At 44.0% G+C, this 24,591-nt stretch overlaps 3 protein-coding genes and 1 long non-coding RNA gene across 9 annotated transcripts; 3 read left to right on the top strand and 1 right to left on the bottom strand.

Moving 5' to 3' along the window:
• Window positions 1-127: 127 nt before the first annotated feature.
• LOC143181924 (uncharacterized) lies at window positions 128-9,324 on the top strand. Of its 2 annotated transcripts, none has more exons than XM_076382635.1 (3): window positions 128-256; window positions 8,516-8,840; window positions 9,187-9,324. In XM_076382635.1, exons 1-3 carry the CDS (start codon window positions 235-237, stop codon window positions 9,224-9,226), a joined length of 387 nt encoding a protein of 128 aa, XP_076238750.1. In that variant the 5' UTR covers window positions 128-234; the 3' UTR covers window positions 9,227-9,324. The 2 variants fall into 2 exon arrangements, with proteins under 2 accessions (XP_076238750.1, XP_076238751.1); XM_076382636.1 differs by lacking the exon at window positions 128-256 and adding an exon at window positions 4,643-4,810.
• A 272-nt stretch (window positions 9,325-9,596) lies between these two features.
• On the top strand, window positions 9,597-11,635 carry Eif5 (eukaryotic translation initiation factor 5). The gene is made up of 3 exons (XM_076382630.1): window positions 9,597-10,670; window positions 10,742-10,927; window positions 11,009-11,635. Exons 1-3 carry the CDS (start codon window positions 9,597-9,599, stop codon window positions 11,129-11,131), a joined length of 1,383 nt encoding a protein of 460 aa, XP_076238745.1. The 3' UTR covers window positions 11,132-11,635.
• A 780-nt stretch (window positions 11,636-12,415) lies between these two features.
• Window positions 12,416-19,921, top strand: Klc (kinesin light chain). Of its 5 annotated transcripts, none has more exons than XM_076381844.1 (7): window positions 12,416-12,569; window positions 17,047-17,413; window positions 17,483-17,648; window positions 17,789-18,504; window positions 18,592-18,795; window positions 19,002-19,121; window positions 19,272-19,920. In XM_076381844.1, exons 1-7 carry the CDS (start codon window positions 12,553-12,555, stop codon window positions 19,395-19,397), a joined length of 1,716 nt encoding a protein of 571 aa, XP_076237959.1. In that variant the 5' UTR covers window positions 12,416-12,552; the 3' UTR covers window positions 19,398-19,920. The 5 variants fall into 5 exon arrangements, with proteins under 5 accessions (XP_076237959.1, XP_076237961.1, XP_076237958.1 ...); XM_076381846.1 differs by lacking the exon at window positions 12,416-12,569 and adding an exon at window positions 15,014-15,225 and having other exon boundaries at window positions 19,272-19,921; XM_076381843.1 differs by lacking the exon at window positions 12,416-12,569 and adding an exon at window positions 15,014-15,301 and having other exon boundaries at window positions 17,483-17,642; window positions 19,272-19,921.
• LOC143181460 (uncharacterized) lies at window positions 14,079-15,014 on the bottom strand. Its single transcript, XR_013002279.1, has 2 exons — window positions 14,750-15,014; window positions 14,079-14,551 (listed from the first exon to the last, which is right to left on the bottom strand). It is a non-coding gene; the product is annotated as an uncharacterized LOC143181460 (long non-coding RNA).
• Window positions 19,922-24,591: the final 4,670 nt, after the last annotated feature.

Here is a 24,591-nt window from a genome sequence, read left to right as displayed (position 1 = left end):
CGTGTTAGCCAGCTGGTTCGGCGGGATCCAAGGGAGAAGGCAGCCGAAGCAGGGTGTCACGTCGCCGATCGTTTCCTCGACCGACTTTCCTGTGGCGACGTTGCGTTAGAACGACGTAAAACGAGACACTGGGGTGCAGCCGACAGGCCGATCCATCTGTCTCGATCCACCCACGAACGACCGTTCGATTTTCACGCTAGAAGGCGGCCGTCCAGCAGGGCGATACCATTTTATATGACTTTTCTTCGACGCCAAGGTGAGTGCCAGCCGATGACCGATCGGTTTCGTTCTTCCCGACGCTAATTTTAGCGACCAGCCATTTTGGACACGGGAACGTGTGCGCGAGCGGCGGCTCATTTCTATGGAAATAAGAACGATTCTACTTTCGTATCTGGTCTTCTTTCTCGGGGACACGTAACTGCTATGCTCTCTGTCTACCTTTAAACCTTTTCCCTTTCTATTGTAGACACCCTGATCGTGGATCGACGTTCCTCCCATCGGCGAGATATCGCGATAAAAGTAGGATCGATGAATCACTGCTGCTCTTCTTTCTTTTTTGAAAGTGGAATTGGATTGTGTAACGATATTCGAGGGTGTAAGAGCAGTAGTCGTTTAGAAAAATGGATACGCTTGTGTTATCATAAATGTGTCCCTGCAAGCACTAAGCACATAGAAATGAAGGATTTTTGAGGAATTAAGAAAATAGTACCTTTATCTTGCCAAAAAATTGATTTGGAATACATGTTTTCTATTTGGCCTTAGAAAAAATTTCTCAAGAAGTTTCTAGTTGCTTCTAAAACTGTGTTGCATGAGAATCCCCCTTTAAGTTCGCCCTATAGTTTGAAGTAACAAGTTTACCCTATATTTTGCGAATTATCTAGTTACTTATGCTCCTATTCGGCTGGAACTGCGACGTCAGTCGTTCAGCAATTGTAATGGGCTTCGTTCTGCGGGGAAATGTTAAATTCTTGCGATGTAATCGAGGCGTAAACTTTGACACTGTCGATACAATGCAGTATAGAAATTCGTATCATTCGTGCAGGCCTGATTGCGTGCTGCGAATATCGCTCGGTATCGATCCGAGTGAAACGTATTCGAATCGTGTCGGGGATCTGTACTTTGTACGCTTATCGCGGTCGAACCTGTTCCTCCAACGTGAACGCGTGTTTTTTGCACGATTTGCGTCGAGTGTTTGCCGACTGAATCGAGCTGCAGGGAATTTCCCTTTATGATGGTTTAACATTGGTACTACAAATTATTTTAAATATCGAGTCGAACTGAATTTGTCGAGTATTATGGATTGTGTATGTATTTTTTGATTACAGAGTTCTCTTTCGAAATGCCCCGATTGCTCGAGACCTTTCGGCTCCCTTCGTTCGCTCCTTATTTTTTCCATTTATCTGCGCCTTAAGATGGCCTGCTTTGACCCTTCAGTGTGCATAGGCCGATAGCGATGCAAAATAATGCCTCTTAATCAGTCCACAGTGGTTCTCAAACGGTGTTCCCAAACCGGAAATCATCAGCCCACCCTACAGACTGAGAAATTACTGTAGTATCAGTGGAGCTTATCTACTGTTTCGTAATCCATCGATATCTACTACTAACAGTACCCTTTGTGTTAAACAATATTGAGAAATACTCTTCAGAAGTTGAGGAATTGCAAAAGTAACATTTACAGCAGAGTAAATTGGTCTAAATTTCTTTCTTTCATTAGAATTTTCGCTTGCTACGCGAGGGACGGGACTGAACAGTCCAATGAGCGTGTCCAAACGATCCCAGTAGGCGTGGTCAAGGGATCTAGTGGGCTTGGCCCGCCCTCTTGCGGCCACCAGATTTAGTTCCTCCTGTAGTTCATTTTTCTCTGCTCTAGTAAATATAGTGGATAGAAATACGAAACTGGATCGCGTGGAATTCTCCCATCACGCGTGTAAACGTTTTTACTGGCCAGTGCGCGTTATCTAGCTCGTATCCAATCACGCTGTCGTGTTCATTCATAAATTCAGGCGAAGTTCATCCGCTCTCTGGTCAAGGTTCAATGGCTCTCGCTTTCGTTCCTCCTCTAAGTCCTCAATCGTATGATTTCTTCGAGTCCCTCCCACAGCTTTCGTAAATCCGTGAAGCATCCAGTGTCGACGACTTCCACCACAATGAAAGTGTTTATCGAGCATCCAGCGGTTAATTAGACCGCTCATTGGGCAGCCAGCCTGTCGAATGTTTGTGTTCCGCTCAGCGTCATGGTTCAATTACCGCTCCACAGTGGAATTATTTACTTTCTGTCGCAAATTGTCGTCCAAGCCTGTTTGAGTAGTTTCCACTACCATTTGATTTATGCAGCCACTTGTGTGGGACTAGCAGCGAGGCTAAATGTGCTCCACAATTTTCCACGTGACGGCGGTAACATTGTGGCACGTGATTGATAAGCCTTTATCGAGCAGGATAAGGGCTTATCAGGACTAATCAGTACATACTCACTTTTTCGGTTTTCTTATTAGTAGAAAAAAAGAAGAGCTTTGGAAATGCCTTGAGAGAAGGCGGACTCGGTATTCTCTGAGTCTAACTATAGATATTAATAATTATTCCAGCCTGTGTTTTTTAAAAGATAACTTCTCAAGGCACGCAAGCTTACGTAAGTTTTGCGGATAGTGAAAGTCGTTTGAGCTGAATTTTAATGTTGCTTTAGTAAACAATCACGTCGACCGATCGATTCTGTTTGACGAGGTATTACTCGTCTCTGTGTGTCGAATTCGGTCAACACACAATTATCCCCGCTTCGCGAAACAAAATCCTCGGCTGCATTATTAATCTCCCAGCGGCTTTTTGCGCCTCGTATTCGTATTGTTCCCCTGTCTTGCATTACCGAAGCAATCGAACCGGGCATCCTGTACACCGTGCCTCTATTATCACGATACTCCACTCCAGCTTTCATCCTGCCTCGCTACAGGCGCTTTCAGATATAGGGCCCCAGCAATTTCTCTCTGCACTCGTCCCTAATTTTCTGGGGTACTTGACCGTACTTCCTCGACCCGTTATCTCGTGAAACTGGGAGGAAAAGACAGTTGTGCTCGAAATAATTCCTGCTATTGGGAAGCTTGTATTTTCTGAGTTGAATGGTACATTGAAAAATTATTTAGAAAGAGTTTTCTAAATAATTGGGAAACAGGTTTAATCAGTAAATTGGACTTTTTGAAATTTCTGAATTAAATCACTTTCATGATTTCTGAAACTAGGGAAAAATTGAGATTTTAGGGGAAAACTAGTGACTCTAGGGGAAACCCAGTGAAACTAGGGAAATAATGGATTTAGAGAAAATTAGTGACTTTAGGAGGAAACTAGTTACTCTAGGGGAAACTAGTGGCTTCAGGAGGAAACCAGTGATACTAGGGAATTCTAGAGAAATAATGAATCTAGGGAAAATTAGTGGTCTTAGGAGGAAACTAATGACTCTAGGAGAAAGCCAGTGAAAACTAGAAGTGCCTGTGAAGTATAGAAGTCAGCAAGGGGTTAATTTCCCAGCGCAGTGCGGAAGTGGTGCATAGTATGCACCTAATCACGGTGCACAAACGCGCATAGGCGTTTCCCGCACGCGCTGCACCGATTGATCGCCGAGCGCCTCGGCACGCAAAGGGTTTGCGAAATCGCGGCAGATTCCTGAGCCGTTGCGCCACAATTTTCCGCGGCACACGCTTGATAATGAAACCTTCACCCTCGCGCGGGGGCGGGAGAGGGGTGAAACAGTCGCATTTGCATAAGTCGCATGCCGTATCGTCCAGTCAGATCTGTCTCGGCCGCCATATATCCTGCGACTCGTCGAGAATCTGGCCTTGTCCGAATCGTCACAGAAGATTGATCGTCACTAGAAAATGCATTATGCATGTGAACGCCGTGCGATAGATAACCGTTCTAAAATGCAGTGCGATCTGTTGCTCACACGACACTTTGCGCTAGAGGGGCGCACTGTAGTTTGACTGCTCGAATTAATTAGGGAAGATGCAGTCAAAACTCTTGGAGTGCCTCGATTCTTTAGTTGAGGAAGTCCTTGGAAAGTTCCCTAGAATTTCTTCTCTGAGCTTACTTTCCACTGTTCCTGGAGCCCAGGGCATTCACGTGGAGCAGATGCTGCTCAAGTTAGGCTTCAACCTCTACTCAACCTCATCTCATCATGAAGATCTCATAGTCCCGTGACCCAAGTTTCCCCTATTTCTAAACCCCAAAAGCTTCACCTGGACCAGGTTCAGCCTCTACCCATATCACATCTCATCACGAGGACCTGATACTCCCTCGATCCAAGTTTCCCCTATTTCTAGTCCCCAAGAGGTTCCCGTTGACCAGGTCCTGTCCCAAGCGTGTCAGCAGGTCCTCGTGGTCTGGAGATCGGTAAAATCTGACCTTGCTGGTCCGGGCGCACGCCACCGCCGTACTAGAAATTCCTTGTCGCTCGTTACGTCCGGATCGGGCCACGTTCCGATCAATATACGGTGTACCCTAGAGGCGGAGGACGCTTGCGCGAGCATCGTGGCCGTGTAGTAGGCCGATCCGGGAGCCGAGTAGAGCCGCGAGCGCACACGACTCCAGTTACGTTAGCCGGCAGAGGAGAGCACTCGTACACCAGGCATCGTGCGCAATCCGTGACCGTGTGGTGTCCACGTAGCCCAGCCGCGAGACAGGTTCCGACGATTGTCCAGCGGGAAACCAGCCGATTCCTCGATCTAGCTCTCCCTGTCTGGCGAGGGTCTCGGGGAAGACGTAGGGACAGTACCCAGCAGCTCCAGCCACGGTCGCAAATCACGACTTATGCGTCTGTACCGAGCAGGTAATGATCCTCGGTCGTGCTCCACCTCTTCGCTCGATAGGACACCCCCGTCATCCTTCGAGAGCTATTGCCTCTGCTCTCTGCAGAGAGATTCGACGATCGAACTAGGCGCAGTGGAACGTGTCCTCGAGGGTTAGGACTGAGGGTCTACTTCGTTGCTTCACCCTCGTCGAGGATTGATAATCCTTAGCTGGATTGCTAGGTCTTCGAGTGAGCCAGGACTCAGTGGAACGTGGCTAGGTTCCCTCCCAGATGTCCCTCTGTTCTCGCCTCCTGCTAGCAGCGGAACGTGCATTGACGTGGCCTCTTTGCGCATTGTGCGATACGGTGCAACGTGTGCACCGGCTCCCCTTCCTTTTTCGAATCAGAACAAGCTGGCGTTGACAAACTCGCTGGTGGCTCTGAAGCTGGAATAGCTCTGTGGTACGAGGTTCTTGAGGAGTTGGCCTAGAGTGCTGCGGTGGGAGTGGTTGGGGGTTTGTCCAATGAAAGATGTGATTAGCTATTGATGGGAGATTGGACTGATAGTGGAACAGTAGTTGGGGATAATTGACGATATCCATGTGTTCCTGGGTCAACAGAATTAGTGACACTTGTTCTCAAGAAAGCAATTACCATCTATTTCGCTGCCTCCACATTTTCTTCGACTCTTTCGTGCTCCTCTGGCTCTCATGAATCCATTCCAATTTTCTCTGGGATGATCCTGCCACTCTTCTCGAAAGTTCCATCGCCAGTAATTGCTTTTCAATACGCTGGAATTGGAGAGCAGAATCCTCTCGAGAGGAGGTGAATATTTTTATCGACCTGCTAGCATGGGAAAGCCCTTTGGCTCGCTGATTGATAAGCCTGGGGAATAAACAACTGTCAAAGGGGTGGGATGCGAAGGAAGCGGGTGAACGTGACGTCCCTTCTAGATGATGCTCTTCGTGGACTAAAATACCTGGCTTCTGTTTCTCACGAATGCTATAGAAGACGATTAAATCTAGTGTCTTCTGCAGAGTTTCTCGATTGGAAATGAATTTCGAAGTAAAGAGGTTTTGTGAGCGTTGGTTGTAGAATATTTCTAGCTAATGGTCTGCTGTTCATAATTCTGCGTTCCTCGGTGAGGCTTGTACGACTGCCTCTTGTTTGGTCGCGATAAACGCATTATTTGCCGGCCGTTGCACCGCGGATCGATCGCTTGGCAAACAAATAACAATTTCACGGTGTAGGGGCTCCATTACAACTTCACTCTGCGTGCTTCCACTTCACTTGGAAGTACTTCACTTGCTTGGCTCACTGGTTTCTTCAATTTTTCTTCATAGCTCATTTTAGTACACGAATAAAATTTGTATGGAGCCATGGCTCTACGACAAAAGCGAAATTCCCTCCTCCTTTCATTAATAACTCGAAGGCTCACAGGAAACGTAATTGAAGCCGCGGCGTTCGATAACATGCAGTTAATTGCATCCACTTTTTCCTAACTGAGCGTCTATTAGCGATCCAGAGTAATCGTGTTACCATGGCGCGGTCAGAATTCGAGCTGCTCTGGTTCGCGATATGAAATTCCGTTTCCATTAGATAATGGATCGATAGCAGGGGTAGGGATGCACCCTTTAGTCCCCGTCGCTGCATTGATAAACGACCAAACGGAAGCTTATTTGCACGTGAGGATCATGAATATTTTAAGGGTCGAGGAGGATCGAGTGCAGCTCTCCTTTTATGACGCTCGCAGTGGCAGCACACAACAGGTGAAAAAGATGCACTTTCCCCGTTTCACTTCCTCGCGCAATCACGATTCTCGTAGTATTCCAAGGGAGAAAATTGTAACAGTGATTCAGTATTCGTTCGGGCGAACACGATTCAGTCACCTTTAACGATTACAGCACAGTCGTGTTACCGTATCGCTCGAAAGCGGATCACGATGTGTTTTTACATAATAGGATTTCCTCGGCCTCACGGAAGCAACTCCACCCAGGTCGATAGAATCCACGTAAAATATGCCTCAATATTTCCTCGTGGGGATCAGTCACGAAGCAATGACCTCGATAATCACTTTCCCCCACTGGCGAATTTTGCTTTCTGGGAAGCAATTCACTTATTAATTTCGTATTAATTTCGTGGGATGGTGACAGAAGGCTGGATAGAAATATCGCGTGTCTTTTCACTCCTGCATTCGAGGCGCGCAACCGGAAGTGCTCACAGCGTGCCCTGTTTCACTTCCCATGGAGCATTAACATCATTAATGGTACAGTTAATAGGCAACCGTAAGTGTTTCCATCTGATTCTTTTTTCTGCGATTAAAAATAGTAGAGTTTCAGTCAGGGATCAAATTTCGCGATAAAAAAGGGGGATTCAGGGATTGCTGCATCACTAATCGAATCTGATTGTAGAGGGAACCCAACAAGAGACTTTATAGCGTGCAAGTTTACGTAATGGTCGTGTTTATCGTACAAATCGTAATACCTGTAATTTGATCGCGGTAACCTTAGTGCCTATTATGTAGACGAATAAAATTAATCTTTATATCTAGGAATTTTAATATTAATCGCGTGATGTGAGCTCACGTACCGATAATACCAAATAATTTACTGGGAATTAGCATATCGATTTTTTTTACCGAACCAGGGGAATCACGTTATCGAAAAATCCATCTTCTTCTACAAGTGATTTATTAACTCGAGGCACGATAGGATCACCTTGTAAATCGATAGAAAAAATTTCAGAGCACGTGCAGGAAAAAGTGCCTTCAACCTCGATTGGCTCACAAAATCGTTCAACCTGTGCCAATTGAAATACTCTGTTTTTAGTACGTTAGCATGTACAGGGTGATCAAGAAGTGGTTGATTAAATTTGCACAGTCTGTAAGTAACCTAAGGGCATCAAATTAATTTTGCACACCCTATATATAAAGATCTGATCAGTCTATGAATCAAACGAAACAGTTTCGCAGATGACTCGATCGTGCCACGATAATCCTCGTCTGTCTTTTGTCACCGACTTCGCTTGTTCTATTTCTGTATAATGACGTGCAGCGAGAATCTCTGTTGGTTCGTTTCCGGTGGCGATACGTCGAAACGATTTTCCGCCAGGCACGCCCGCGTGTGACTTTCGCTATCATGGTTCTGGGATGGTTGATTCTGTCCGAAGATCGGCCAGATGATCGCTAGATAACAGGGATAAATGAGACTGGGCAAAATTTCCACGAGAAAACCGACCACGCACAAATGACCCCTGACCCCGTCTACGTCCGCCCCCGTGAACGCTAGCGAAGATCAGCAATCCGATGGTCCCGTTCCACGAACGTTTTTAGCAGGCCTGAAGCTCTCGAATCGTCCAGTGGTTTCATGCGAATGGACAAAAAAGCCCCACAGAAAAATTCATTTCTCTCCTTGAAGAGCAAAAAGTTCCCCCGATGTCTGCCAAGTATTTCAAGTTCCTCAGACTGAGATGATTTGGATCACCGAGCATAGGTCTGTGCCTTAACACTTCTGCATCCACCCTGAGGAGTCTAAGAATTTGATCAGGTGGACAGTGATCGTAATGGTCCTAATAGATCCTCTATAGTGCTTTTCTTCTGATAGCTACCACCGCCACACGATTAATGAACCTTTTATTAGGGTCTGAAATGGCTGGATAGGGTCTGATGCGTCAGAAAAAATGCTCGAGATAATTCTACATATGCTAGACGAGTGGGAGTGGTAATTGTGGTTCGTCTGATTGCAGAAACATCCAGGATATCATCCAGAGGGAAAGGATCGGTGTACAGCAAAGGCGGCGGTAGTAGGCCACTGTCGAAGAGACTCACAAACGGCAACATCATCTCCTTCGCAGGGAACAGTCGTTGGTTGCGAGCACCGTGCGGGTTAACCACAGCAACCTGGTACCCAGGCTTTCTTAGTGGCACAAGCAACGGACAGGCAGCGTGTATGATCATTGAAGACTACCCCCCTCTGCCCATCAAACCGAGGCAATATCTGCATCAAGATACCACCCAACGATTTCTGAACCACCTGGTCCTGCCTAAGCACAGGACCTCAAAATTTTCCAGGTTAGTGCCCTGTAGACCTAAAGTTAACTCGAGTTCTGATGGTAGTTCAGAAAATTAGGGCGAGTCAAGCTGGAGAAGTGTCTCTTGGATGGTATCAAGAATCTTCGAGGTGTCCTGAGTGGAGTCTGATCGACAGCAGGTGGACAATCTGATGAGGGAACCAGTTGTCCAGGGTTACTGTGATTTGACCTCACTGGAGGGATTAGTGATACCATCCAAAGTGTCCTCTTGCAGATTGAAACCTCCCTCGCAAGCGTAGACTATTTCTAAGACGCCTGAATTGTGATAAAGTAATAAAAATACTCCTCATCACACTGAACTGAGATAGGGTTTTAATTTTCTGTAGTAATAGGCATCGAAAGCTACAGCCATTCAGAGAAACGTGACTGGCGTCAGCGGGTAGTGCGGCATACCTAACCGCAGACTACGAAAATCACCCTGACTCGACACGTAACGAGCTACCATCGGGTAGCCATTGCCTGGCAACGTCGCTGCACAGCTATCAAACTGCCGCTGGTAAACGTGGGAAGTAGAAGCAGAAGGACGAGGACAAAGACGTTACCTACTTGAACGAGAAGGTAGAAGCCAGGGGGACATCGAATCCATAGATCAAAAATAGGGCCAGTTGCAATCAGAAACACCCGCTCACCGTCGCGTGCTCGTTAACGCGTTCACAACGTCGTCTCGTCGGAAGTTGCTGTCGTTAGGAAAAGTCATCAAGCTATCGAGAAGCAAGAGGCGGAAACGTCAGTCACCATGGGGAGCGTCAACGTTAACCGCAACGTCAGCGATGCGTTCTACCGCTACAAGATGCCGCGGATCCAGGCCAAAGTCGAGGGCAAGGGTAACGGCATCAAGACCGTGATCGTCAACATGGTCGACGTCGCCAAAGCCATCGGCAGACCAGCCACCTATCCTACCAAGTACTTCGGCTGCGAGCTCGGCGCGCAGACCCAATTCGATTTCAAAAACGAGAGATTCATAGTAAATGGTTCCCACGACGCCACCAAATTGCAAGACCTCCTAGATGGTTTCATTCGGAAATACGTCCTTTGCCCTGCTTGCGACAACCCAGAGACAGAGCTGATGGTCAGCTCCAAGAAGATGACCATCTCGCAAGGTTGCAAGGCCTGTGGCTACCACGGTCTGCTCGAGAGCAACCACAAGCTGAACACCTATATCCTGAAGAACCCACCGAGCTCCAATCCTGCTGCCCAAGGAAGCTCTCTGACCGAGGGAAAACGCGGCAAACGATCCAAGCGCGCCAATGGCGATGCTACTAATAATTCTAACACCACCACTGCAACGCCCACTGCTACTGCTAATGGCGATCGATCTGGCTCGCCTGAGAACGAGGCCAACACCACTGACATTGTGGTGGAGGCTCCCGAGAAGATGGCGAATGAAGATGGGGATGATGATAATTGGGCTGTTGACGTGTCGGAGGAGGCGGTCAGAGCTCGTCTGCAGGACTTGACGGATGGGGCGAAGGGGATGACTATCAGCGATGATCTCGATAAGACTGAGAAGGAGAGGATGGATATGTTTTACAAGCTGGTCAAGTGCCGTCGCGACGCTGGGCAACTGGACAACCATAAGGAGCTGGTGTCGGAGGCTGAACGTCTGGAGATCAAGACCAAGGCTCCGCTGATCCTGGCCGAGCTACTTTTCGATCAGAACATCGGTGCTCAAGCCAAAAAGTATCGTGTACTCCTGCTGCGCTTCACTCATGACGACATCAAGGCGCAGAAGTATCTCATCAGAGGAATCGAGCAAGTCATAGCTTTACACAAGGACGCTTTGATGTCGAAAGTACCTGGCATTCTGAAGGTAAGAGTTTCGAGCTTGTAGAGATGCCCTAACCTATTAGTACAGTGTTAATGAGTTCATTTTCATCGCAGCTCTTTTACGATGCTGATATTTTGGAAGAGAAAGCTTTATTCGAGTGGTCAAACAAAGTCACTAAAAAATACGTATCAAAAGATCTGTCCCAAGAAATTCATGATAAGGCCGCGCCATTCTTGATTTGGTTGAAAGAAGCAGAAGAAGAAGATTCCGAAACGGATGAAGAAGACGATGACTTAGAGGTTAAATTTAATCCATCTCTTCCCTTATTTCCTCTCTACTAATATTAAAATGTAACTATTGTTTTTTATCCGTTTTTCTAGATTGAATACGATGATAGAGCCAAACAGTCACTGAAACCACAACAGCCACCGCCTGTGCAGAAGCCTGCTGTAGTCAATGAAGACTCGGATGATGAAGATGATTTTGATATCGATGCCATTTAAATGATGAAAAGATGCTCAGTAGTCGGACAATGGGATACGATTAAAGAAGAAAACGTCTGTCCGATAAAACGATGAACTAACTAATGATAATTTCTCCTACGATACAAAGAGTCGCAATGCAATCTCTTATCATAATCTAAATAGCATTTTTTTATTTTAGGCCAAGAAGTGTTTTACAATGCCATTATACGTACGACAAATTTTAACTGTTCCCAAGTTTAGCAATATTTATCTGTACGGTAATACTTTTATTGTTTTTTTTTTGTACTAAGACGATTACGAATTATCTATAATCATTATTCTTAATTATTACTGAAAGATTTTTAAAGACGGTATCATCGATGCTTCTATGCCTTGAGACGCATCTCGTTTTTCAAGGAAAACGATAAAACGATATTATTGATAGTTCACCGTTATTGGGAAGTTGGCCTGCTAAAAGCGTTCTCTATTGTATCTATTTACTATTCAAATAATAATTATTCAAATAAATATGGTTTACCGCAATGAGATTCTCATTTTTTAATCTACTGATTGCCCAATTCTTGTGTTCTACTGAGATAATGAAATATAGACTATGCAACAATACAGATTCAAATTGCGCGCCAAGAAGGGTCAATGACTGTTTCCAACGAGCGACCTAAAGACCCAGCTACGCCATTACGAAATTCCTTATTATCGAAAATTCTTTTCTCCTGCTTTGAATCTCAAATACTGTTTCCAAATACGTTCATTACTTCATCCTTAAAAAATAGCTGGTTACGCAAATTCGCCCACAAGAAAATCAAGAAATCGTCGCCGAGGAGCCATCTTTAACTTCCCATATTCCGGTACTCGGCGCTGCGATCGCGCAAAGTCGCTCCAGTCGCGTTTTTACGATCGGCTGACGATCCTCGCAGTGTGCAACATTTCCCGATCAAATCGGTACTGAAACGCATTTTCGATTCACGAGGGCGAAAAAATCCACGCCATTGCAGACTGTGGAGGCCGCGCAGAGTGCTCGCCTTAAGTCCCGACTGTGAAATATGTGGTTGTTGTGCTCTTATTAACTCCCCATACTTCTCGCCATCTTAGTCTCTGTCAGTAAACGTGCGTGAACAATTCACCGTGTTTCCCCTGACCAAAACCCTTCCTACCCTCCAAGCGATCCTCTGAACGACCTTCCTCGCCCTCGAGGACCTTAAGTCCTGAAGCCAGTTTCCACGGTGGCCAGCGTGCTCTAGCGAGATTCGCCTTCTCGACGTTATCTAGCAGTGCTGCACGTCGTTGGAGGGATATCAGGGTACCGTGGGACTGGAGCTCGAGGAACTACGTCGTTCACTTGGGAAAAGCTTCGTTCGGAGGATCCTTGAGGCGTGCACCAAGGCATCACGCCGTTCCACATCAAGGTGGGATGATACACTGAACCAGGGAAGGACTCCTGCATGGACCGTTCACAGGAGTAAGTGTCCCATCTTTGCGTCCTCTGGACGCCTCTTTTGTCGCTCCCTGGCGATAAGAGCCTCGGGAAATGGGAAAGGACACCGAGCCCAATTCGCCACACCTTTGGCGGTAGAATCGTTTCGTTTCATTTCCGTGAGATTCTGCGGAACCATGACAGAAAATCACCGACCGTGACGACTGTGATGATAATTATCCTTCGGCTCGGTTAGAAAGGAGCTCGCCCCCGACGAATTTTCGCTGATTAGAGGAAAGGGAACCGATGCATTTCATTGTGCCAGGACTCTCTGGTGTATACAGCGTATGTGGCGTTACATAAATCGAGATAAGCGGCTGTTAATTGGAGATCGTTTGATAAGAGTTGTTGTGGATGGAGATTGGTCTCAGAACAGGTTAACAATATGGTGGAGGGTATTCTTTACTTGACTCTATTAACGACTTAATAGAAACTTGCAGAACATTTCTAATCTTATTTGTTTCCCATGTTTCTAGACGCTCACAGTTGTGTATCGCTTAAATGAATTCATTAGGATGCTGCAAGAGTAAAATGTGAATATATTAGTTCTCTGATTCTTTGTTTTAAATGTCCAATGATGCGTGTTATTTCGTCACGCTCGGCGGTTACGAGGGCTTCAAGATTCCTAACCTCTACGAGGTGACAGAAACGAATCCCATTTTCATATTTGATTCTTTTTTCTGATTGTTTAAAGAGTCTTTGTTTAAGAATTTGCTGAGCAGCGAGACTGTTATCGCGATTTAACTCCCCATCACCTAAAACGAAACTCGAGAACGTGCGACCGTTGCTCGAAATGAATTTTAAATAGTGTTTTAGCCGTTAGGTTTAACGAATATGGACCTTCAATTGTTTCACGCTGTCACACCATACGCGACCAAAGAATTCGCTGCACCTGCTCTGCCTGTCGTTTACTTTCTACTTTCGAAAAAGTAATAAAAAATTTCGTAGAACTGAAACGAAACTTCGCCATATTGGTCAGTATATTTTGTCATTTTTTTGGGACGAAAGTATTTTTTAAAGATTATGTATTGTGTACTCCAATATTGTACAAAGGTTTCTAATTTTTTTTATGATATACTTGTTTTTTCCCAGATATCGATTTATCGCTCTTCTGCAGATTATTTTTCGGCTGGTGACTTTTTTAAGTTGTGGCAGCAGCTTTGGGGAATATCTTGGTCCAGTCAGTTTTCAAGTGCTCAGATAATCGTTACAGCTAATCGCGGTCAGAGTCTTCTTGTTACCAGGAAATCTACCGAATCGAATTCGAGAAAGCAATTTTACGCAGCGTGCACGTTGCATGCGCGTCAAGCTTGTATGCTCCTCCATGCGCATACAGTACTTCCAATGTTCTCTGTCGTCACGCTGTGAGTCATCGGCTAGCCAGTCTCTACTCCCCTTCAAGCCGATTGCGAAAACGTTCTATGCAAGTCCGTTTTTTTGCTGTGCACTCCTAAAACGCCCAACAGATCCGCGAGATGTGCGCTAATTAATTACCTGGGAAGATGATAGCGATCAGGGAGCAAAACTAGTATTAGTGGAGACAGCAGACGTAACAAAGGGAGCATTAACCCTTGAGAAGGGGATTTGTAAAAAATCAGATTCCAAGAAAAAATTGTTTAAATTGAAGGAATGTTGCAAATAAACTCCACACGTAAGGAGATGCAATTTTTTAACTGAATGTTAGTCATCTCAAGATCTCACGATAATTACGAAGCAACCTAAAATTAGCAGACGATTTGCATCGGTACATGGAAACCGGCCTTGCTTTGCGGTAGAGGACACCATTAATCAAGGATAGCAGTAGTTAATGAGCTAGAATTCAAGTGTTTACATAAGATAAACTACTCGTTTTGCTAAACAATAGTTGCGTGTAGTTTTCATTTAATCACTATGGAACACGTAACCTTGCGTCTGCTCGGTTCAGAGGTCGACGTAACGCTGATTTGCGTGCTAGCTTCGCCATCCATCTGAAAAAAGTTTTCAACAGATCTTACGTAAGCATATAAATTGGGAGCACCCCAAGGAATCAGCATCCCCTATCTCTGCAACATCTCCCCAGCAGCGAGGGTGGGGGATGAACGCAGTTCCTGAAGTGGTATACTCGTGTCTCCCTCAGGAACTTCATTCATCGCGCCCTTACGTACCCTCGAGTAATTCCCACTGACCGACTGACGCCAAATTGCGTGTGTCCAGGCTTCCTTATGCAGAAATGCATCATTCATTCCGTAATATTCCCCTAGACATGCCGATGTGTCCATATGCACGCAATTCGGAGGAGGACTCGTACGATCGAGGCGCTTGCGCGATCTTCCGCCCCCTGACCCCTTCCAGCGACCCTCCCCTTCCGTGCAGACGGAGTGCGAAGCCAAACATAACCCTTCAGTAAAGAATTAAACGCGATTCCGCGAGGTGCTCCCCCTTTAAGGATCACGTCGCGGGACACAGTAGTGTACATACAGAGATAACACTATATTTTTGTACGACTCGAAAGTCACGGTGTATAGATGATTTTTTTACGACAATTTCGACTGACTGAAAGTGACAATACGCCCGCGACTGCCCCCGAGGGAACTGTGGACAGATCGATATAATAGAGGGTTCAGAGACGAGCTTTTTCTTTTTTGTTTGCACGGGTGATTAGGTAGGTCCAACAGAGCCCGACTTTATCGATGGTTAGAACAGATACATATGTCTAGAACGCTGAACGCTTACAGAATGTGAGTAGTTCCCTACTTATGAGTCCCTCAGACACAACTTCTTTTCCTGTACTGCGTCCCTGAAATATAGTGACTTTGTAAAGATCAAGTTCGTCAGGCCCCTGATTATGAATGTTTCGGTGGTTGGAGTCCTGGAATGGCTCAGGAATCTTGGAGGAGTCCTGTGGGAGGTAAAAAAGTAGACATGGCCAAGTGAGAGACAGCCCTGAACCAAGAAGCAGAGGACTCTCAAGGATCCAAAGTGTACCACTCGAGTGGGTCTGATCTAAGTCACTATATTTCAGGGAGACATTATACCAACACTGGTCAGACGGGCGTTGCTTGCAATCACGTTTTTACGTAAACACACCGAGCTCTAATTGCCGCGCACTTTCATTAGAAACCTCACACGGCTCGCTTTTCCCCGAGGTTCCCAGAAAGATTCCTCCGCGCTTTCAATGCGTTCTCGACTGCATGGAAACCTGCGTAGAGGGGATCTCACGACAGTGGTGCAGTGTTTTCTCGATATAAGCTCGCTACCAGACTATAGTAATCTATGGCAAATCTAGGGTCTGACGAGGAAACATTCTCCAGGAATGGAATTTCGTTGCATGTCCCCCTTAACTGTCTAACACTTTCGCCGCTGGTTTCCTGTAATGCAGGTTTTTATGAGAAATCGATGCATCGGCCTGACTTTCGTGCCTATGCACGCCCCCTCGTCAGACACACCGTCGACTCGCGAAGGTTAAAGAGCTCCAACTTTCCAGGCTGAACTGGAACGCACTTGGCGAAGCAAGGTAGCCATTACTGGTCGAAAACGGAAATAGACTTGCTCGAGACGGAGTAGCACACGACATTCTGTTTTCATCGCGAGGTCAAGGCTTGCTCAGGACAATTGCACGAGGTCAAGGTTCGCAGGTGGAGACCCTGGGATTCTGACCTAGCTCGGGGCTATAATTTTTCTCAACCCCATATCATTTCCAGACGTATCGATCACGCAGATTTCCACTTTTCTGTCTCGAAATTTCACCGACTCTGTATCTATAGACACTCTGTCGCATAAGAGAACGCCGTCGTAGCGCCTGCGCACGCATGGAAGTATCGAGCCATTGATTTTGCTGGGTTTTACGCGATAGGGACATGGGGTAAGTTTCGCGATGAAAGGAATCCACTGCAGTCGAGTTTCAACATCTCGTATCTCGTATTATTGAATCCAGTGTGATTGGTACTGTCATCAAATTGGTTCTTCGGTTCCACTTCGGGAATCCCCTTTTGGATACTCTCCAGTAGAACACCTTGAAAGTTGCGCATGTGCAGACGCGTTGAACCATTGATTTCTGTGGGTTTTACGCGGCCCTGACATGGGGTAAGTTTCTATTGGGATTAATTTCATTGCAATCGGTTAGAGCTGTTTCTAGATGGATCTTGAATAGTCCTGAGTATTGATTGGATTAAGGGGATTGTGTGTTTACGTAAAAACGGAATTCGACGCGGTTTCGGATGGAAAGGCTCCTCTCTCCTCGCGAATGCCGGATACGTTCTGCTTGCCTCGACTGAAACACTTCATGATGCCTATTTTTGATTGCGGTTAATTATTGGCGCGTAAAGGAAGTCGTTCCAAATACCGCTTACCACATTTTTGCCTCATTTTCTGGCTACAAATGGCCACCAACCAATTCTCACACCACCATACTTTGCACTGAATGTCCCAATTAATAAAACATTTACTCAGACCCTTTATAACACTGTGGCTTCTCTGGTTGCAGCAAAAAAATTGAAAACATTGGTAAAATGACGGCCATGACGCAGGAAGAAATTGTGGCTGGTGCCAGGACTGTTGCCCAAGGGCTGGAGGCTCTTCGTGTGGAACACGAGGGGTTCCTGCAGGGCTTGGAGTCTCAGGATGCACCAGCTGCCAGAGATAAAGCCAACCTGTTGTCTAAAAACATTCGAATGATAGAACTGGGCCTGGGTGAGGTTCAAGTAATGGTGGCCCTTGCAAACCACTTACAAATGGTGGAGGCTGAAAAACAGAAACTTAGAACACAAGTCAGAAGGCTGTGCCAAGAGAACGCTTGGTTGAGAGATGAGTTGGCTGAAACACAGCAGAAGCTGCAGGCTAGTCAGCAAACAGTGAGTACTACATCTCTATCCAATCAGCTAGTACACTTGGATTGTGACTAATCTGTTTGCGATTCACAGGTAGTTCAGTTAGAGTCTGACAAAAAACAATTAGAGTTCATGGCTAGTATGAAACAGTATGATCCTGATCCTTCTACTGAGGATGAGAATGCTAAAGACAGGCCAAAAGGCGACCCTGTGGTTGATTTGTTCCCCGATGACGATGCGGACGACCGAAACAGTAAGTGTATGTTGATTTTTTCTACCTATCATTTCCTTTAAGCCTGTGTAAATACTTTAGCTAGTGATCTGTAGCAAGACTCTACATTTGCACAGACTTAAGTCCTCTATTTTCCCTTTTTGCAATGATCTTTTCTCTTCTTACAGCGATGTCTCCCACACCGCCCTCGCAATTTGCACAACAAGTGAATACTGGCTACGAGATACCAGCTCGCTTACGTACGCTGCATAATTTGGTTATTCAGTACGCGAGCCAAGGTCGCTACGAGGTGGCAGTGCCTCTCTGCAAGCAGGCGTTGGAGGATCTTGAGAAGAACTCAGGCCACGATCATCCTGACGTCGCTACGATGTTGAATATCCTCGCTTTAGTGTATAGAGACCAAAATAAATATAAAGAGGCGGCGAATCTGCTGAACGACGCCCTGAACATTCGCGAAAAGACGTTGGGGGAGAACCACCCTGCAGTTGCCGCCACGTTAAACAACCTAGCCGTGTTATACGGGAAGCGGGGCAAATACAGAGAAGCAGAGCCATTGTGCAAACGAGCTCTTGATATCCGGGAGAAAGTCCTCGGCCGTGACCATCCAGATGTTGCGAAGCAATTAAATAACCTTGCGTTGCTTTGCCAGAATCAGGCTAAATACGAGGAAGTGGAGCGTTACTATCAACGAGCACTCGAAATTTACGAGCGCAAACTTGGCCCAGACGATCCCAATGTAGCGAAGACGAAGAACAACCTTGCGTCGTGCTATTTGAAACAGGGAAAATACAAGGATGCTGAAGTTCTGTACAAGCAGGTTCTGACCAGAGCACACGAAAAAGAGTTTGGTGCTATTGCTGGGGATAACAAACCAATTTGGCAGGTGTGAATAATGGCTGACAGCGTCGCGCCAGATAATCGAGGCCCTACTATAGTTATGATATTACGTTAATTGATTCGCTAATTTTAGGTTGCGGAGGAGAGGGAAGAGAACAAGCACAGAAATAAAGAGAACGCTCCTTACGGAGAATATGGAGGCTGGCATAAAGCTGCCAAGGTGGACTCGCCTACAGTCACGACTACCTTGAAGAACCTCGGTGCATTGTATCGAAGGCAAGGGAAATACGAGGCGGCGGAAACTCTGGAAGATTGTGCTTTGAGGTCACGAAGAGAGGTAAACTTTACAGTGCAGATTATCCCTAGGAACTGTGTAAATGAATCTTAGTTGCTTTTACTGTATAGAAGATCCAATCGAAGTAGTACAGTGAAAGCTCGAGCAGTGGAGCAAATTATCTGACGATCGAACCTAGTAACTTGCATCCCCCTAGAATTTGTTTCCCCTAGAAAGTTACTGAAACGATTTATCTCTGTTTGACCCAGACATTAGAGTTCGTGAAGCAGGCGGGGAAGGTCGCGGAGATCTTGACTGAGGAGAAGGGATCTGCGAGGCGCGGTTCTCGGTCCAGTCTGGCCAACAGCGAGCACGAGCAACACGACGAGGTAAGTTGTGTCAGAAGATCTGACTGAAACAGTCGCACTGCATGTCGTAGCACACGATTAGTCGTCTACTATCCTTTTCTTCTTTCTTTTTGTTCTTTTTTCGTTATCCGGCCCGTTCCGATGAATCGGCGATACAACACACAATCACAGGGCTCGCTGCCGTCGGTACAGAGGGCGCTACACGAAGGACAGTCTGGCCACCACGACGCTAGTCCTAACAAACCCGGTTTTAAAAACAAGATCTTTCAAGCTTTCGGGATTCACTCTTCCACGTAGGAATACCCTCCGCCTGTAGTATTGCCTGTCGTACGATTTGTGTCCGATCTGAACCGATGACTTCCAAGTATAATCGCTGGACCACGGATTTTTATGCATCTAGAGAAAGTTTCAGCGCGTAGGGACACGAAAAACATTCTGAGGATAAAACGATTCTTTACATAGCTTCGACTTTTTCTATTTCCGTTTACAAAAACGTGTGCATGCGTAAATATCCGCAGTCCACTAATCACTTAAGGTCTATACTCTTAGCACAAGAGAAGAGAGAGAGGACATTTGAACGTATGATACTCGGGAGAGTATTTATACTTAGGTATTTGAAATTCGATGATGTGGTGTAACCCAAATGCTGAGGAACGTTGCTATCGCGCCGAATTATCCTTTCGAGTTCTCCTGAATGCGAGCATTTATAGGATTGTATAGTTAAACGTAGGAATGGGCCTTTGGCAATTTTGGGCATTTTGATGAACTGTTCTCCGCGGTCAGATATCCCCTGATACGGCACATCGTAAACTGCACATTCTTTTATTACATTTACAAGTATTTGGATAACGCTCGTTTCTACTTCCACGATTTCGGCGTTTGCATAGAAAAGTACAGCCTTTATAAATTACTTCCACTCGTAAGCTGTGATAATAATGCCCTTTTATTACCTTCTTTTTGTTCTCTTTTTATTGTGTCCCTCTTTGAAAAAAAAATGTTCGCGGATGTTTGTATTTCGTGTTTTTAAAAGGTTAACCAGGATTTAATGAAGGTGCTTTCTACGAAGCATTTTGTTTCTCACCTTGCATTATTTATCTGTAATTATTATATAACTATTGAAACTTTTTACGCTTGTATTATACACAGCCATATGCGACTAGAATTAATGAAGCTTCCAGAGGTGATTATTTTCGCGACGTAATTGCAATCTACTGCTGTTTCGCGGCTGACAGTAAAGTCTAATGATCATTTGTGAAATATTGTTTCTTTATGCAAGATCTGTTTTTCTTTTCGAAACCAGAACACATCGAAGTTACGCACACGAATTACAAGTAGTCAATTTTAGCAGCTTTGCTTAACTATATAGTTCAGTATAGATTTGCAAAGGTGACTTAAAATGATTGATGTGCAGAGAAGATTAATAACGCTATAACAACGACTCGATGATTGAAAATAATGCAATTATTCTCTGTAACAAATTATCTCGTATATTCTGATTTTTTAACACAAGTATGTACAGTCTTCTTTGAGTTCGCGATGACTCGTGTCATCATTTAATTCATTATCCCTATGTATGGATATGTTTAATTTACACTTTTAAACGACAAGTTTTATCTGGCTTAGGGTTACATTGTGTCCTGTTTTAAGCGCGATGTGAGGTGTCTCGAAATCGATGTAATATTTTTTACAATCTTTCCTTCTAAGTATTACATATTTCTAAGAAGCAGATGTAACTCGTGCAATTCATGTTATTTATATATATAAATGTGTGTGTATATTATCATATATTTTTAAATGATTTCTCATCTGTTTAACAGATGAGTAGGAAAAAAGTATGGATCTTATTTTAGGGAGATCTCAGAGAGCCTGTGAAGGGTTATTTTAGTCCTTCGAGGCACCTTATATCCGATCTTATTCATCTCTATGGATTATAGACAATACATCGAACCTCTATCTAGATGGAACAATAAATTGTTATGTTACACGACATATGGTATAATGTTTTCAACTTACGATCAGTTATCGAACTGCATAATTTAATATAAGTAGTGCCTTGAGACTTTGATGAGCAAACGAATAAATTATTTTCTAACTGAATCAGTTTCCAGTTATTCCATTCACACGTAGGAATACTCAGGACGTATCTTTTTGTTCTTGCATTACTATTGTATAGGATCCTTTTCTACAAAGACAAGAATGTGTGTAACAAGGTTTGCATTATTAATTTTCCTCGCACGCATTTGTGTTGTTAACCACCATTGTTACCAGTCGTTTTTTCGATATCTGCGTTGTCGTTTTGTTTCGCTTTGATTTGAGTACTCTGCGGGCCGGGACTTAGAAAATAAGGATGTCACTGGAGTACAGATCCGTCTGGACAGCAAACGGGACAAAAATAACTGAGTTCAGTAGCAGGTGCGTATTCGTAGATTTGTAGAATATTTTAATTAGTTTCCTATGTTTTGTGTCAATGCACAGAGGGAAAGTGAGGAGTTCTTTTTTATCCACTGTGTAAATTGTCTGTCTCACTCGTTTTTCCCTAATCTTTGTTTTTTTTTTTAGATAATAGTATTATCAAAGTCCATTCATCAATGTTCTGTCTTGATTGATTACTGCTGTCTTAATACTAGCATGAAACATGTAACTGTTGGCTTGTACATACATACGGGCAGTAATTAATTATTGTAAATGTCATGTGAATACTGTCAGATTTGCTTGTCATAAATATACATATGTATCAATTGATAGTATATACATTTTCAGCTTTTGTCAGAGCCTCTCTGAGATTCTGTGTCTTCAATAGAAATCAAGTATCTTTTTAAATATTAATGAGGATTCTTTAATCAACTAGAGTTACTGTCAGCTAGAGATCCACAGGAAACTTAAGTTTCATAATTTTCCTGTAGCTTAAGCGAAAACGCAATATAATTGAGAAGTGGTAAATTTATTTTTGCCACATCCAAAAGTCTGATTCAATTGAAGACACAAGACCACGACTCCCCTTCCAAAAGCCTCTCTACAGCAGCTTTTCCTTCTGTTTCAGGACAGGAAGTATTTCGTTCGGGCGCAATAAAAGGCTACCCTTAAGAGAGAAATATACGCGAAACGAGGAAAGTTTGGATGCCCTGTGGGCTCTGCATTGTTTAGCTCAGAAAACAGTGTCTGAAGCCCTGCTGCCTGGATCGTTTAACGTATATACAGCACATTCCAGCTGCTTTTCAACTCAGACGCACCGTAAAGAAGTACTCACGTTGCTCGACCCAACTACGGAACAAGTTCATCCAGCTTCGTGCTAGCGACTGACAATTTTGGAACAGGAATTGGCTCCCGTTAGCGAATTGGTCTACCCCTGCTTCAAACTTCTAACGCGTTACACTATTATTATACAATATATCTGAATCAAAAACGAAAGGGAAACTGTTAGTCACTTGACCTAAGACCGTGATGTATTCAATTATTTCCTAGCCGTATCAACGAAACAGATTCAGACACGCGTACATATCCCCCTGTCGCTCATACACGTCCCCAAAGAGACACTACAGATTTCCTCGTTATAAGCTCGTAGGTGTGTCCACTACGCCTGGAATTATTTAAAGAAAACGAAAGAAATTTATTTAGGAACACTGTTAAGCTGCGTCCATATTGTATGATAGGAAGACTATTGTATGAGAAATTTGTTGTTCAACATGTTTCTGTAATTTGTCACTAGAAAAGCAACCTGCGAGAATTAAAAGTCCTATAGATCCCCCACAGTTATCAAACCTCATTTTATGAGTTAATTTGAGAGAGTTCCTCGCCATGAAGTCGCGAGCCCTGAGCCTATACCGAGGAGAAACTGTAACGTGTAATCATTCCATGGAGCTAGCTTGAGGAAAGACGAAACAGATTTACATTAATCATAGGGAATGTTTGTATGTCGCTTAGCATAAAATGTACTCTTACACAGACACAGAGACAGTCACACACCATGCACGTTAGAATTACGCGAGTATATCATCGTCATCATATTCGAGACTAACGAAATGTAAAACACGTTCTAGGGGAGAATCGACCTTCTGTCTCTTGCGTTCTTATTCTTATCATTTTGTCATTCTGGTGTGCTGCTGAGACAAAACGCGTTACAGTGGAGGAGAGAGCTGATCTGCCAGCGACGTTTATTTTTCTCTGTCCTATTTATAATCGTACACTTAAGTACTTATATTATACTTATGTATTCGCAATGTTTAATTTATTTCGGTTCGTTTAATGAAGAATGTAGAATTATAGAGCGAGCATCTTGGATCCATGTAATATACGACACCCATGGTATTAGCGAGAGGATTTTAAACGCGTTTATTTAAATTTAAATTATTCTCGGTCACTTCGCGCAGAGTTTATCGAAACGATATTGTTTTTTTTGTTTGTTTTTTTTATAGAGATAAATCGCTTGCTTTGAAACCAAGGATCATTGTAACCGGCTGTGAATGCAAAATATTAATCGAGTCTGAAATTGTTTAATTGCGTAGCTACGACAGAGTAGAGTGATTGAATTAGTCGAGTCCCTCGTCGAAGACTGCTTGGACCAGCTTTTCAAATTAAGTCTCTGAAATTTGTTACTTTGCTCTTTTGCTTCATGTAGCACTTTCTGAAGAGACTATAGCGTCGAAAGGGTTAAAAGAATTTTTCATAAATCCAAAGATGTTTCAATTAAGACGCGTGGACTGGCCTAGTTCAAAGCATTCGAAACCACAGCTGAAACTGTTGAATATCATTTGCAGTCGTAGTGGCGATTATTCGTTTCGTGCAATTTCTAAATGCGGAAATTCTTTTTTATTCATGGTTCACGTGTAAACGACTTGACCCGCGTTTAATTATTTCCCTGGTCATTCTTATTGGTCCCTTCAGTCCAATGGTTACACGTTTTTATTCTACTTTCATGTGTGCTCTCATTACCCTGAAATCATGCATTTATTGATACATGCATATTCTGCGCCTGGGAGCTTGAAGGCCTAGAATTAGGACTTTTGTTTCGTTCGAATTTTAATTGCATAATTAATGCAGAATTTTATTACTTTTTTTAGTCTTTTTAATTGTTACCTATAGCAAAAGTGATGCATCTATAAATTGATTTGTGATAGCGAGGCAGCTAGATTTTAGAACATTTTAATTAATTATTCTGTGCAATTGAGTTCACCTAATTATTTTGTATATAATTGTACCACACTTGCACTTAGCTGTTTTTTATTTTGTAATTCTTATCTAACGAATCTGGGAGAAGATTCTTTTAGAATGCACAATGCAATTTTATGTGTAATTTTCAAGTTTTTGTTATTTAAATATCTTTCCCATGGTAGGATCCATTGTATTTTTTTAAATAAAAAATTCTGAGGATTAGATGTGATACAGTATTAGGGTAAGCTAGTGTCCAATCACCTTTGAAACCAGTTGTTGCGTTATTACATGACAACAGAATTTTAAGGTATTGCAGCTCTCAGGTGCAAGTACTGTTATTTAA

Source organism: Calliopsis andreniformis, chromosome 7, assembly GCF_051401765.1.
Source record: "Calliopsis andreniformis isolate RMS-2024a chromosome 7, iyCalAndr_principal, whole genome shotgun sequence".
NCBI lineage: Eukaryota > Metazoa > Arthropoda > Insecta > Hymenoptera > Andrenidae > Calliopsis > Calliopsis andreniformis.
This window is presented reverse-complemented; position numbering and strand designations above follow the sequence as displayed.

What these genes read in the sequence shown, in the direction of transcription:
- Klc (XM_076381842.1), top strand. Translation starts at nt 15,273, where the DNA reads ATGTCTAGAACGCTGAACGCTTACAGAAT. An exon ending in GGACGACCGAAACAGTAAGT is followed by an intron (nt 17,649 to 17,788) that starts GTATGTTGATTT and finishes CTCTTCTTACAG; the next exon opens with CGATGTCTCCCACACCGCCC. An exon ending in ATAACAAACCAATTTGGCAG is followed by an intron (nt 18,505 to 18,591) that starts GTGTGAATAATG and finishes CGCTAATTTTAG; the next exon opens with GTTGCGGAGGAGAGGGAAGA.
- LOC143181924 (XM_076382635.1), top strand. Translation starts at nt 235, where the DNA reads ATGACTTTTCTTCGACGCCAAG. An exon ending in GACTTTTCTTCGACGCCAAG is followed by an intron (nt 257 to 8,515) that starts GTGAGTGCCAGC and finishes GTCTGATTGCAG; the next exon opens with AAACATCCAGGATATCATCC. An exon ending in AGGACCTCAAAATTTTCCAG is followed by an intron (nt 8,841 to 9,186) that starts GTTAGTGCCCTG and finishes AATTTTCTGTAG; the next exon opens with TAATAGGCATCGAAAGCTAC.
- Eif5 (XM_076382630.1), top strand. Translation starts at nt 9,597, where the DNA reads ATGGGGAGCGTCAACGTTAACCGCAACGTCAGCGATGCGTTCTACCGC. An exon ending in AAGTACCTGGCATTCTGAAG is followed by an intron (nt 10,671 to 10,741) that starts GTAAGAGTTTCG and finishes TTTTCATCGCAG; the next exon opens with CTCTTTTACGATGCTGATAT. An exon ending in AAGAAGACGATGACTTAGAG is followed by an intron (nt 10,928 to 11,008) that starts GTTAAATTTAAT and finishes CCGTTTTTCTAG; the next exon opens with ATTGAATACGATGATAGAGC.